General features: G+C 43.7%; 1 protein-coding gene across 5 annotated transcripts in view; it reads right to left on the minus strand.

Moving 5' to 3' along the window:
- The window catches only part of ANKRD27 (ankyrin repeat domain 27), a 72257-nt gene that overhangs the window by 26127 nt on the left and 30388 nt on the right, over positions 1-15742 (minus strand). For all 5 annotated transcript variants that reach the window (XM_049863859.1, XM_049863860.1, XM_049863862.1 and 2 more), the window contains 5 exons: positions 4786-4878; positions 3525-3652; positions 2335-2417; positions 1132-1247; positions 91-183 (listed from right to left, as the gene is read on the minus strand). In XM_049863859.1, the coding sequence (XP_049719816.1) occupies positions 91-183; positions 1132-1247; positions 2335-2417; positions 3525-3652; positions 4786-4878 (513 nt within the window). The remainder of the gene's footprint in view (positions 1-90; positions 184-1131; positions 1248-2334; positions 2418-3524; positions 3653-4785; positions 4879-15742) is intronic.

Below are 15742 nucleotides of genomic sequence, written 5' to 3' on the forward strand. Positions count from 1 at the left end.
AATACTACTTTAAACTAACTGCAAATTCAGATCCCTCTACAAAAGGTAAAGGGTAAGCACAGCCGCCCCCTGGACGCAAGGACCACTCACGTCTTCGTGGCCGTGCGCGCAGGCCAGGTGGAGAGGAGTGTTGCCGTTGTTGTCCTGCATGTCAGCGCTGGCTTTGTAGTGCAGCAGCAGCAGCTTCCCAAGGAGAGAGGAAGCAGGGTGAGCGTCGGCAAATGGGGGGCAGAGAGCAGGATTGCCCAGGGCGCGAGGTCATCTGTCTCCATCTTAAATCTGGTTTACTGATATGACTACTAAAATTATACCACTCTGTAATGGACCACATTGACCATGGCCTCCACCAGTCTGAGTCCAGAACAATGAGATGGTGCCTGGCTACCACCACTGACTGCTCTGACAGAGATCACAATAGAGGGTCCCAGAAAGAGCTGAAGAAAAACGGAGAACAGAATTCGAACTCAAAAAGAAAGACCAGATTTGCTGGCCTGACAGAAACTGGAGAAACCCCGAAAGTATGGCCGCTGGACGCCCTTTCAGCTCAGTAATGAAGCTACTTCTGACGGTCACCCTTCAGCCAAAGACTGAATAGGCCCATGGAACAAAACAAGACTAAAGGGGTGCACCAGCCCTGGGACGGGGACTGGAAGGCAGGAGGGGACAGGAAAGCTGGTAATAGGGAATGGAGGGTTGAGAAGGGAGAGTGTTGACATGTCCTGGGATTGTTAACCAATGTCATAGAACAATGTATGTGCTATTTGATAAGAAACTAGTTTGTTCTGTAAACCTTCATATCTAAAGTTCAAATAAATAAATAAATAAATATTTACCACTCTCGCCCTTCCTTCTAAAAGGTTGAGAAATTAAGGAAAAGGCCTCAGCCCCCCGTTCCTTCCCCCTGACTATTGACAAGTTCCAAATGGAAACCTAACAACTTTGTCCACTGAACCCACAGGGAGCTGCCTCAGCATCCCAGTCTGTAATGTACGGCTGCAGCATGGCCAGTGTGGACTAAAGGAGGCAAAATGCTGCGGATCGAAGCCCTGGACAAGGAGCAAAACTCTGAAACGGGAAGGAAGGGCCATGTCGTCCGCGTAGCCCGCACACCAGGATGGCGCCCACTCTCACCGTCACGCTCTGGTAGCCCTTCTGACACGCGAGGTGCAGTGGGGTTGACCCGTGGTAGTCTGTGGCATTCACCACGGCGCCTCTGGAAACCAGGAGGTCAATAAGTGACGCCTGCCCTACAAAGCAGAAGTACTTCACAGCAGAGAAGGAGAGAGAAGCAGCTTCCTGGGCCCCAAGTATGCAACCACAACATTATATCTTCCCCCCACCCCGCCTTTTATTATTACCTGGTATGAAACATGCCAGAGGGTGTTTTACGCTTGAGAGAAATCAGAGCTAACATCACGTCAGGCTCTGTAGACTCTGAATACATTGGGATGGCCCTTGGAGGAGACGCAACTTAAGTCCACATCCCAGAAACAAAAGGTAATGGAAAAGAGCCTTAGGCATCCACAGAAGATTCCATGGCCCATCGATTCATAGGCTGGAATATTGCACAGCCATTAAAAAAAACATATTGACAAGGAGAAACACTCTATATTGCCAAGTGAAGCAAGCACAGTACAGAACAGTATGATCTCCACATTATCATGTATTTTCTAGATATATAAGTACACAAGTGTGCAGAAACTGTGAACAATCATACATCAAAATTAAGTCTGGGGATAGGAGGACGTCAGGTGAGGCTGGAGGAGGTCTGTGTTGTCCACCTTGAGTGTGCACGTTAAAAGACAATAGAAATGGAACAACCAAAATGGGAATAATGAGAATGTTCATGCATTGTGAAGAATGTAAGCAATGTCACTAAACAACTCGTGTAGAAGTTGCTGAATGGGAACCTAAACTGCTGTGTAAACCGTCACCAAAAACACAATAAAGTATTATTTTTTTTTAAAAAAAGAAAAAGACCATATAGAGTTCTTTTTATAAAACAGGACTACAAGATCCCCAAGTTGACAACCCTGAGGTCATTCTCATAGCTCACATCTCAGCCTTCCCTTGCTGGCCCACCAGCAGGGGGCGGCGTTAGGCGTCTACACAGCGAGAGCCACTTGTACGTGCTCTTCCAGGCAGGAAGGGGCACATTGGCCACCACGGTCTGCAGAACGTTTGTTCCTCTCCTCTTTCCAGGGAAGCCCTTCAGGGGTGGGCCCATGACGTGGCTCCTTCCACCATCCCAACTGCCACTACCCCAAGTCTGCCAGAGCTCTGCAGGGCCACCCCTGGCATCAATCATCCCTACATGTCAACAAGCGCACATACCACAGACAGCGGCCATGTGGAGCGGTGTATGACCCCTGTCATCTCTGGAGAATGGAGTGACAACTGAAGGATCATTCAGCCTCCTAAAATAGAGGGAAGACAGAGAGAGTGTGACCACGGAAATGGCGTGGCAAAGCCTCTCCCTGGCCAGGCTGGACATTCCAAGTCCTGGTACCAGAAGGCAGATCACAGGATGCGATCCAAGCCCTGATGACCATCCAGGCTCCCGCTTGGCCTCCTGCAGGGCAGAGGAGCCTGAGGCATCTAGTTCCAGAGTCCCCAACCCAGTCCTACCCCTCAGACCTCCACACCCAGCTAAACAATCTAAGACAACGGGAAACCAGGAATGTCACGTGGCAATCTAAATATTTAGGAACAGGGCAAAAGTTAGGTCCACTATGGTGCATCAGTTGGACATTAGTGGGAAAACTAGTGAAAACAGTCTGTAGTTTAGCTATTAGCATTGTACTACTACTGGTTAATACTAATACTAGATAATGTCTCAGTTTTGACAAATATACCACAGTTATGTAAGATGAGATGTTAACATGAGGGGAAACTGGGTGAAAAGTATACAGAGAACTCTATCTGTGCAACTCTTCTGTAAATCTAAATGTATTTCACAATAAAAAGCTTACTGGAAAAAAAAAAAAGAAATGTCATGTGGCAGAAGCTGGCATTCCCTCCATACTAAAGCCCAGTTTCTGAACACCTTCCGAACTGTGAAGTCCTGGTTGCACCGTGGTTAAGGGTTCAGCTGCTAACCATAATGTCAGCAATTCGAATCCACCAGCCATTCCTTGGAAACCCTATGGGGGCAGTTCTACTCTGTCCTCTAGGGTTACTATGAATCGGACTCAACTGGACAGCAATGGGTTTGTTTGTATGTTCGTTTCGTTTTCCAAACTGTATACTTCCTCCTGAAGAAAGGCGGGGCAGGCCCCAGACCAGCCTACCCGGAGATCCAGTCCAGTGGTATACAACTATTTTTTACAATCTTTATTCCATCTGATTCCCCAAAGACGCAAGCAGGAAAGATGTTGCTGTCTCCACTTTAGAGCAGAAGCAGCTGAGGTGCGGCGAGGATAAACTCCTCACTCACGATCACAGGGCAAGTAAGTAGAGAAGTTGAGCCAAGGCCCCGTGTCTCCTGATCCCTGGCATCCAGAGCCTCCACGAGGGCCTCTTACCCAGAGACGAGTTTTTCACAGTCATCACAGAAGCATAGAGGGTGACACATCTTTTGGACGGCATCTTTATCATGGTCCTCTTGGCTCAAAAGTCTTTCTACTTCCTTCTGGTTACCTGATGCAATGTGCTAAAAAGTGGCATCAAAAATACTATCAGTGCGTAAGGAATTACTTGTTTTTAAGGTGTGAATTTTCTGAAAGTTCTCATAAGAAAAACACATCCGAGTATTTATCAATGAAGCAATTTGCTCTCTGGGACTTGTTCAAAAATAATCCAGGAGGTTGGGAGAAAGGGCAGACTGTCTATGACACTGGCTACACATTGGTAGTTACTGAAGCTGGGTGATGGCTACATGGGGTTCTTCCATTACGTTCCTCCCTTTATTTTTGTAAATGTTAGAAATTTTCTCCTAATTAACAACAATGTGGACCAAAATCACACAGCAAGAGAAGCAGAGGGGGAGTACATCTCTGACCCTCCGTGTGGGTTCTTACACCCCACAGGAAAGGTTGCCATTGGCCCTATACCTCTTGTATTCTAACAGAGCCCCAGTTTCAGGCAAAAGAGAAGACCTGTAATGAGCAGGGGACCTCATCCATAAACAGCCCTGTAGGCTCACCATGGGCTCTTCCTGCTCACCCTCTGTGATCCTGGATGCACTCCCCGCAGGGACTCAGATTTTTCCCCCGCAGGAGGTTCTCTGGGCCCTCCCAGGAAGTCCCTCTGGATCTGGGGAACCTGGAAGCATCAGCACGCTCCCCAGGGTAGTAGGCCCTCATCCAGCCCCGGCAGTCAGATCAATATCTGCGCACCAAGCTGCCCGTGTGCCAGGCGAATCACCATTGAGTCTGGCACTGTACCCAGCGTGTGCACACACAAACACCCAGATGCAGGGCTCCTCGAGTCATGGAGGGGCATCAGCTCTGCCTGGGCTACTGGCAGAGGTGTCATGAGCTGCTCCTTGAAGAACAAGCAATTCCCCAGTTGGAAGACAGCTGAGGCAGAAGGAGCCACATGCAGAGGCAGGGCCTCACCAGCTTCACCAGTGTGCCATCCTCACAGCTACAGCACAGCACACAGGGCACAGCAGGGGAGATGCCAGGGACGTGCTGGTTCTAACTTTAAAACCACAGCATTCCCACCACTCACTCTTTGAGCATGAAATGAACTTTGGTGAATTTATTTATAGAGACCCTCTAGATGCCCAAAGATGGGAGCGCTCCTCACACATCTTTGCCCACAGAAATATTTTGGTCTTACCTTAAACAAGCAGTCGATGGGAGTTGAAGTTATCTGAGACAGCAAGTTCATTCTTTGCTTCAGGAACAGTCTGTCACCAAACCCCTCAGACTCCTGCAGGAAAATCCAAACAATCCGTTCTATCAAATATAAGACAGCAGCGCAGATCATTTGAAACACAGGACGCCAAGAATACTCCTTACCATTTTCCACAGAACAGGATCAGCGGTGCCCCTTCCCCTCTCTCACACACGGCTCTACTCACTGAGCTGTTGAGCAGACCCTCACCAGGCTGGAAGAAGGGTCTCCTGATTGTCCCTCTGGGACATGCTAGCTCTAGAGACGGTTTCCCAACGGCGATCTCAGACAGAGGCAGCACCCTGGCTATCGTGTCTGCATGTGAAATGAATCACTTCTAAGTGTGGAATGTAGCATGCCCATACCACCATCTTCCAGATGGGAACCTGGACACCTTCTAGACTGTCTTGCCCTCCTCTCCCTCTCAAACATCCACCCTGTCTGCATAGTCCTATCATCTGCCACTGTATCTGGGGCCTACAAACAGTAAAACCATCTGAGAGGCTGGCCCATCTGTACTTCCTAGTGTCAACCTACAGGAGAGAGAGGGATCGTACCTTTTGAACATACTTATTAAAACAGCAGATAATGTGGCCCTTGGCCCAAAGTCCATTAAGACACTGGAGGAATTCCTGACACAGGAATTAACAGATCTCTTCTGGCAATCTCAACTTGAGCCCAATCCACTATCCACCCCAGATAATAAACTCAGATCTTCGTATTCTAAGTAGTATTTACCAAGATACAAGAGTCTAAAAACATATTTTCTTTATGAAATAATTTCTAACAAGACACTTTACTGATCACTTGAACACCTGCATCTAAACTGCCTGATGACAAACTAGCTTCCTGAAAAACAGTCCTGGAAGGAGGCAAAGGGGATTTTTTTCCCAGCCAGCTGCTGCCAGAAAAACTCAGCAAACCCTGTCAACACTGTGGGGTAAGACTTTCACTGTACAGTCCTCTAAATTCTGACTTCAAGGTTCAGCTAATAATAGAGCCAAGATCATCTCAGGGGATGGGCCGCCTGTGGGGTCCTCTGTCGAGGCAAGGTCCTTCATACTGGTTCCCCTAAAAGGGTTAGCTCAGCAAGTGACTGTGAACCCTCAGAATTGGAGCCACTTTTGCTCCCAGCTGTTATCTCTGCTCTAACAACCTGCTTCACACAGTCATTTATAGCCAAGCTGCTCAGGGTTGAGAAACAGCAAATACTCATTGTTCCAGCATATCTGGGCTCTTTTCCTTAACTCTAGGTAAACATGTGAAAGGTAGTGATGGAAAGAGGCAGGTCTTCTGTTTATCAGAAACCCAGTGAAGTGAGACAGACCAGATACATGCAAAGCAGGAGCAGAAAAAGTTACAGATTCCTTCAATGCCCCCAACCCCTTCACCTGCCCCATTCTGTCTCACAATGGCGTAACTAGAGTAATCCCAGGAATGTTTGTTTTCAGGAAGCTCAAACCTTCATTTATGAGCTTGCTGAAAAAATGTTTATGGTGGTTTCAAGTATGATTTTATCTTAGGGAGGAAATTTCTGTGAAACTATAAGGTAAAACCTGCAAAACCTGGAACCTGTGTAAGGTGGAAATCTGTCAGAGAAGGAAAACTCAAACATTTTCCACTAATATAGGGAGCAACAGAAAAATGGTAAGACTGCACCCTGTCAAAGGTGGAAAACTTGTGAGACCTGGAATAACAGGGCAGTCCTGTTGAGTTCCGGCTCTCGTAGGTTTCACTGTATTATATTAAAGAGTCAGTAGTAAAAACAATTTGATTCACTTAGTCCTTAATACTTTTCAGAAACCACGCTTGGGCTCTTTCACTAAGAAACAACAGCAACACATGGCAATGGATTCACACATTCAGAACGTCACTACTTAAACCAGTCAGGGTGGAGCCAAGATGACAGACTAGTCAGATGCACCAAACCATCCCACACAACAAAGGCCAGAAAGAACAAGTAAAACAGATACAGACATCAATCCTGGAACCCTGAACTTTAAATTAAAGGATAAAGTATTAGATTGGAAACCACTGAGATGAAGACACTGATTGGAAATAGCAAACGAGTAGAGATATGGAGTGGAAGCTCCCTGCCGACTGGCACAGCATGACACAGTGCAGCCATCTTGAGATAAAGCCAAAATCTCCACACAAAGAGCACAGAAAGGCGCCTTCAGGTGACTCCCAACAGAAGATAGAGGACCAGCATAAACACATCCAGAGCAAAGTAAGATCCCCTTTGCTGCTGCAGCTCAAGGAAGGGCCCAGGCACTCTCACACGTAACCAGAGGAGCACACCCCTACAACCCCCACCCTTCTGGAGAATAGTGACAAGAACCGCCCCACCCCAGCAGCCCAAACTGCCAGGAATCAGAGTGCAAACCCTCCCTACTTCCCCCCATCTAGATCTGCCCACCCCCTCTCTCCGCCTCCCCTCCCAGGTCACTCATCCCACCAGCCACACCCCGCTGCACTGTAGCCAAGTGACCTGGCTGTACACACCTCCCTTCCTGCTAGTCAGTCCATCTGTGTCACAGCAGAGTGGCCTGGATCCATGCCCACTCCCTCCCCACTGGCTCTGAGCCTCTGCACTACAGCTGACAAACCTAGCCCCGTGCCCACGCCCACGCTCCCCCAATGGCTCCACCTCACTGGCCCACAGCTGAACGCCCCAGCCCGTGCCCCTCCCTATCCACCCACTCCGCCCTGCTGCCCCACAGCTGAGTGTCCCAGCCCGTACCGTCTCCCTGCCAGCTTCATCCCACTGCCTCGCAGCCGCGTAACCCAGCCCATGCCCCATCCCTCCCCTCCAGCTCCATGCCACTGCGTTGATGGCAGGTGACCCAGTCCTATGCCCAAGTCCTCTCCCCGCCAACTCTGCCCCACTGCCCCACACCTGAGCCACCAGGTCCTGCAACCCTCCCTCCCCACTGGCTCCGCCCTACTGCCCTGCAGCTGAGTGTCCCAATCCATGCCTCTCACTTCCTATGGGTTCTGCTCCACTGCGCTGCAGCCCAGCAACCCAGCCCTATCCCACCTCCCTCCCCGTTGGCTCTGCCACACTGAGCCATAGCTGAGCAACCCAGCCCCATACCTCTACCGTCCTGCTGCCTTGAAACTGAGAACACAGCCCCACACCTCTCCCTCCCTACAGGCTCTGACCTGCTACACCACAGTCCAGCAACCAGGCCCCATGTCCCTCTTCCTCGCTAGCTCCACCCTGCTGCGCTGTAGCCAAGTGACCTATCCTTGCACCCTCCCCCCCCCACAGGCCAATCCCATTGCGCCACAGTTGAGCAACCCTGCCCTGTGTCCATCCCTTCCCGCTGGCCTTGTACAAATGCTTTGCAGCTGAGTGTCCTGGCCTCATGCCCTCCCTACATGCTGGCCCCGCCCTGCAGCATCACAGCTGAGCAACCTGCCCTGACCATTCAGGCAAGGTGGTGAGAGCTATCATGCCCACAGACAAGTAAGCAATAAAGCATGCCCAGCCTGCCTACTCAGACATACCAAAATAAAACAAGAAGGATTAAACAAACAAACATACAGTCAATAAATAAAATAATACCTGAATGTCCCGGAGACAGTATCAAAACACATAAAAAAGCAGGACAAGATGGCTCTGGCAGGTGACCAAGATAAAGAATCAGATGACCTTCTGGCAGAAGAAAAGGCAGTGGAACTATCTGAGAGGAAATGCAAAAGACTAATATTTAGGGCACTCCAAGAGATTAGGATAGAGATAAAAAAAAAAGACAAAACCAAGGAAAAAATAGACAAAATCATGGAAAACAAAGGCAAAACCAATGAAAGCATAGCCAAAATCAAGGAAAACACAGACAAAGCAATAGAAGAAATCAGGTAAGTCATACAAGAACAAAACATCAAAATATATGAACAATTAGAAATTATCCAAAAACAGCAACTAGTAATCCAAAAGATAAACAACAAAATTTGAGAAATAGACAACCCAAAAGAAGGTTTTAGGAGCAAATTTGAAACAATGGAAAAGAGAATCAATAAGATCGAAGACAAATTCATGGACGCCATTTTGTTTGAGGAAATAGCAGAGAAAATAATGAAGAAAACCTAAAAATTATGTGGGACGCAATCAACAGCAAAAATTTGCATGTGATCGGAGTTTCAGAACAGGGGAGAGAACTGAAAACAGAACTTTTGAATGAAAGACGAAAAGCTAAGCATCCGAGAAGCTCAACACACCCCATATAGGATAGACCCCCAAAGAAAGTCACCAAGACATATCATAATTACATTCGCCAAAAACCAAAGACAAAGAAAGAATCCTGAGAGCAGCTCAAGAAAAAGAGAAAAATCATTTGTAAAGGGGAAACAATAAGACTAAGCTCTGATTACTCAGCAGAAATCATGCAGGCAAGAAGGCACTGGTATAACACATATAAAACACTGAAAGAAAAAAACTGCCAACCAAGAATAACATACCCTGCAAAACTCTCATTCAAATACAATGGTGAAATTCAGTACATTTCCAGATAAACCAAATCAAGAGAATTTGTAAAAATCAAACCAAACTTACAAGAAATATTAAAGGGAGTCCTTCAGTTAGAGAACCAACAACATCAGACAACAAACTGAGGCTGGGACACAGGACAAAATCAGCCAGATACCAACTGAGGTCAAGAACTCTCAAAAATAATGCAAAACTAAAAGATTTAAAACAGGGAAACAGAGACACCAATCTGTAAATGAAAAGAACATTAAAACAATAAAAGGCACAATAAATGGTTTAGGTATAGAACTTTCAAACGGAGGTGATATCAAGGAATAAATGACTAGTTTAAACTGAGGAAGATAAGTGTAAATCTCAACATAACCACAAAGAGAGTTAACAAACCTACTCATGAAAATAAAAAAGAAGAAAAACATAAAGACTCAATAAACTCAAAACCTGTAACAACAGAAGAAATTCCACAAACAAAACTAACTCAACACAGGGAGGTAAGAGGAACAAAGAAAATGTCAGTACTACAACAAAAAGCCCAACAAAATGACAGCAATTAACTCACTGCTATCGATAATCACACTGAATGTAAATGGCTTACACGTACCCGTAAAGATATGGAGAGTGACAGAATGTATAAAAAACATAACCCATCAATGTACCGTCTACAAAAGACATACCTTAGACACAAAGACAAATATATTAAAAACCAAAGGATGGAAAAAATATATCAAGCAAACACCAACCAAAAATGAGCAGGAGTGGCAATACGAACCTCATATAAAATAGGCTTTAAGGTAAAATCCACCATAAAAGATAATATATAATGATTAAACGGACAATTCACCAAGAAGATATAACCTTAATAAATACCCGTGCAGAAAACAACAAGGCTCCACAACACATAAACTCTAATAGCACTGAAAAGAGAAATTACACAGTTCCATAACAATAGCAGGGGACTTCAACACACCACTCTCAGTAAAGGACAGAACTTCCAGAAAAAAATTCAGTAAAGATACAGAATATCTAAAGGCCACAAAATATCAACTTGACCTCACAGACATATATAGAACACTCTACCCATCGAACTCTTTAGAACAGACCACGTTTTAGGCCACAAAACAACACTCAATAAAATCCAAAACCTCAAAATAATACAAAGCATCTTCTCTGATCGTAACGCCATAAAAGTAGAAACCAATAACAGAAACAGCAAGAAAAAAAACTGAAATACATGGAAACTGAACAACATCTTGCTTAAAAACCACTGGGTAATAGAAGAAATCAATGATGGAATAAAAAACTACCTAGAATCAAATGAGAATGAAAACACATCATACCAAAACCTATAGAACACAGCAAAGGCAGTGCTCAGAAGTCAATTTATAGCAATAAACGCATACATCAAAAAAGAAAAGCCAAAATCAAAACACTAGCCCTAAACCTTGAATAAATAGCAAGAGAACAGCAAAAGAAGCCCACAGGCACCAGAAGAAATGAAATAACAAAGATCAGAGCAAAAATAAATGAAATGGAGAACAGAAAAACGATGGAAAGAATCAAGATCAAAAGTTGGTTTTTTGAAAAGATCAGCAAGTCAAAAACCATTAGCCAAAATGACAAAAGAAAAACAGGAGAGGAACCAAATAACCCAGTAAGAAATGAGATTTGGGACATTACAGCAGAACCAAGTGAAATAAAAAGGTTCACAACTGAATGTGAATGGCTTACATGCACCTGTAAAGAGACAGAGAATGACAGAATGGATTAAAAAACATGACCCATCAATATCTTGTCTATAAAGACCCACCTTAAACACAAAGACATAAATATATTAAAAATCAAAGAATGTAAAAATACATATCAAGCCAACAGCAACTTACTCTAACAAATTTGAACACCTAGAGGAAAAGGACAAATTTCCAGAAAAACACTACCTACCTAAGCCAACACAAACTAAGGCAGAAAATCTGAACAGACCCATAACAAGAGAATAGAGTGAAAAGGTAAAAAAAAAAAAAAAAAAACTCCCAACAAAAAAATGACCTGGCCCAGATGGCCTCACTGGAGAATTCTACCAAACATTCAGAGAAGAGCTCACACCAGTACTACTCAAACTATTTCATAGCAGAGAAAAGGAATGGATGCTCCCGAATTCATGCTATGAAGCAAGCATAACTCTGATATCAAAGCCAGGCAAAGACACCACAAAAAAAAGAAAATTACAGACCAATGTCTCTCATGAATATAGATGCAAAAACTCTCAACAAAATACTAGCCAATACATTGAGCATCATATCAAAAAAATAAAAGAAACCACAACCAAGTGGGGTTCATACCAGGTATGCAAGGACGGTTCGACATTAGAAAATCAATCAAAGAACATAGTCCACTACATAAACAGAACAAAGTAAAGAATCACAGGATCATCTTAATTGATGCAGAAAAGGCATTTGATAAAGTCCAGCACTCATTCTTGATAAAAACTATCAATAAAATGGAACAGAAGGAAAATTCCTCAATATAATAAAAGATACTTATACAAAACCAACAGCCAGCACCATCCACAAAGGAGAGAGGCTGAAAGCATTCCTTCTGAAAACGGGAACAAGACAAAGATGCTCTTTATCACCAGTCCTATTTAACACTGTATTGTAAGTCCTAGCTAGAGCAATAAGGCAAGAAAAATAAATGGCATTCAAATTTGAAAGAAGAAGTAAAATGATTCCTATCTGCAGACAACATGATACTATACATAGAGAACCTAAAGATTTCACAAGAACTACTGGAACTAGTGGAAACTAATAGAAAGATTCAGCAGAGTAGCAGGACACAAGATAAACATACGAAAATCAGTTGGATTCCTATATGCTGACAAAAAGAACTATAAAAAAATAAATCAGGAGAATACCATTCACAGTTGTACCTAATAAACACTTAGGAATAACTCTAACCAGGGACGTAAAAGACCTATACAAAGAAAACTACAAAACACTACAGCAAGAAACCAAAAGAGACCTACATAAATGGAAAACATACCATGCTCATGGATAGGAAGACTCAACATTGTGAAAATGTCAATCCTACCTGAAGCGATCTACAGATATGATGCAATTTGGATCCAAAAACCAACAGCATCAGCAAGATGGAAAAACTAATCAGTAACTTTATATGGAAAAGAAAGAGGCCCCAAGTAAATAAAGCATTACTGAAGAAGAACAAAGCAAAAGGCCTCACACCACCTGATCTCAGAACCTACTACACGGTCATGGTAGTCGAAACAGCCTGGTACTGGTAAAATGACAGACACATTGACCAATGGAACAGAGTTGAGAACCCAGATGTAAATCCACCCACCTACAGTCACCTGATCTTTGACAAAGGCTCAAAGCCTATTAAATGGAGAAAAGACAGTCTCTTTAACAAACAGGGCTGGCGAAACTGGACGTTCATCTGTTAAAAAATGAAACAGGACCCATACCTTACACCATACACAAAAACTAACTCGAAATGGATCAAAGACCTGAACATAAAACCTACAACTATAAAGATCATGGAAGAAAAAATAGGGACAGTGCTAGGGGCCCTAATGTGTGGCATAAATAGGACGCAAACCATCACTAACAACACGAAAACACCAAAAGATAAACTAGATAACTGGGATCTCCTAAAAGTTAAATACTTATGCTCATCAAAATACTTCACCGAGAGAGTAAAAGAGAACCTATAGACTGGGAAAACATTTTTAACTATGACATTCTGACAAGGGTCTAGTCTGTAAAATATATAAGATACTACAACACCATAATAATATAAAGACAAATAATCCTATTAAAAATGGGCAAAGGATATGAACAGACACTTCACCAAAGAAGACACTCGGGTAGCTAACAGACACATGAGAAATGCAAATCAAAACTACAATGAGACTCCATCTCACTCTGACATTACTGGCACAAATCTAAAAACAGAAAAAAGAACAAATGTTGGAGGGATGGCGGGGAGAATGGAACTCTTATGCGCTGCTGGTGGGAATGTAAAGTGGTACAACCCCTATGGAACACGATGCGGCGCTTCCTTATAAACCTAGAAATAGAAATACCTTATGATCCAGCAACCCCACTCCTAGAAATATATCCTAGAGAAATAAGAGCCATCACATGAATAGACATATGCAACCCGTGTTCCCTACAGCATTACTCACAATAACAAAAAGATGGAACAACCTAAATGCCCATCAACAGATGAACGGATAAACAAATTATGGTTTATACACAGAATACTACGCAACGATAAAGAACAATGAGGAATCCACTAAACATAACATGGATGAATCTGGAGGGCATCATGCTGAGTGAAGTAAGTCAATCACAAAAGGACAAATACTATATGAAACCACTATTATAAAAACTCCAGAAAAGGTTTACAAACAGAAAGAAACAATCTTTGATAGTTACGATGGAGCAGAGTGTTGGGGAGGGGATATCATAAACTGGATAGTAGGTAAGTGTTAACTTTGATGAAGGAAAAGACAGTGCACAATATAGGGGAAGTCAGTACAACCTGACAAGGCAAAGTCATAGAAGCTTCATATACACATCTAAACTCTTTTGCCAAAGATTAGAAAGGTCTATAAAATAAACCCTGGTGAAGCAGTAGTTAAGTGCTACGGCTGCTAACCAAAAAGTAGGCAGTTTGAATCTACCAAGTGCTCCTTGGAAACCCTATGGGGCAGTTCTACTCTGTCCTATAGGGTTTCTGTGAGTTGGAATCAACTTGATGGCAACGGGTTTGGTTTTGGTTTTTTATAAAACAAACAATAACACACGTGAGAAAAGTGTGTCTTATTCAATCATCCACACAGGACCAAAAGGGCAACACCTGCCCAAAAGCAATGACGGGAAAGGACAGTAATAATAGACGGATGGAAACGGGGGACTGGGGTGTGGAAGAGAGAGTGTTGACACATCGTGGGGATTGCAACCAATGTCATAAAACAATTTGTGTATAAATTGTTGAACAAGAAACTAATTTGCTCTGTCAAGTTTCACCTAAAGCGCAATTAAAAAAAAAAAAAAAGACTTCGCATTATAGGGGAAGTCAGCACAACATGACCAAGGCAAAATCACAGAAATTTCACAGACACATTCAAACACCCTAAGGGACCGAGTTACTGGATTGAGGGCTGGGGACCATGGTCTCAGGGGACATCTAGGTCAACTGGCATAAGGCAGTTCATAAAGAAAATGTCCTACATTTGACTTTGATGAGTCGCGTCTGGGGTCTTAAAACCTTGGGAGTGGCCATCTAAGATACATCTACTGGTCCCATCTCGTTCACAGCAAAGAAGAATGAAGAAAACCAAAGACACAGGGAAACGTTAGTCCAAAGGACTAATGGACCACATCTACCACAGCCTCCACCAGCCTGAGCCCAGATGACTAGATGGTGCCTGACTACCACCACCAACCACTCTGACAGGGATCACAAGAGAGGGTCCCAGACAGGAAAGGAGAAAAATATAGAACAAAATTCAAATTCACACAAAAAGTCCAGAGTTACTGGTCTGACAGAGGCTAGAGGAACCCCGAGAGTATGGCCCCCAGATACCCTTTTAACTCAGAAATGAAGTCACTCCTGCAGTCCACTCTTTAGCCAAAGATTACACAGGTCTATAAAACAATAACATACATGAGGAACGATGCTTCTTACCTCAATCATATAAACGAGACCAAATGGGCAACACCTGCCCAAAAGCAAAGACGAGAAGGTAGGGACAGGAAAATGGGACAAATAGAAACAGGGAATCTGGGGTGGAGAAGGGCAGAATGTTAACACGTTGCAGGGATTGCAATCAATGTTACAAAACAATTTGTGTGTAGGTTGTTGCATGAGAAACTATTTTGCTCTGTAAACTTTCACTTAGAGCACACACACACACAAAAATGACCAGTTTTTCTGGGAATTGACATGAGAATGCTAAAAAAGCACCAAAATGAAGACCTAATGAGCCTAATTAATCTCATACAAGCACATACACACAGCCACTCAGTTATTTCTGTATTTTTGCAGATTGTTTATGCTCTATTTTGTAACCTGGGCATTAAGTTACCTGTAAAAACAAAAACTGGTTTTTGTTACACACACAAGTGGAAAAAGGAGACTCACTGCCAGCATTAAAAGAACATTTTACCTGGTCACAATAAAAACATGATTAATAAAAAAAGAAAAGGTACCAGTCAACAACCGAAGGCAAGGGCAATATGATGGAACCACAATGCTGGTAGTGCAGAAGAGAAGGAAGCCACAATGCTTGCTCTGTCAATAACAAGCCAAACCAAATAAAGGTAGAGAGCGTTTCCCAGGCCTGCCTCAGTCAAGACCTGAGGGACAGCTTCATAGCAAGCCCTAAGG

Source organism: Elephas maximus, chromosome 21 (genome assembly GCF_024166365.1).
Source record: "Elephas maximus indicus isolate mEleMax1 chromosome 21, mEleMax1 primary haplotype, whole genome shotgun sequence".
NCBI classification, from domain to species: domain Eukaryota; kingdom Metazoa; phylum Chordata; class Mammalia; order Proboscidea; family Elephantidae; genus Elephas; species Elephas maximus.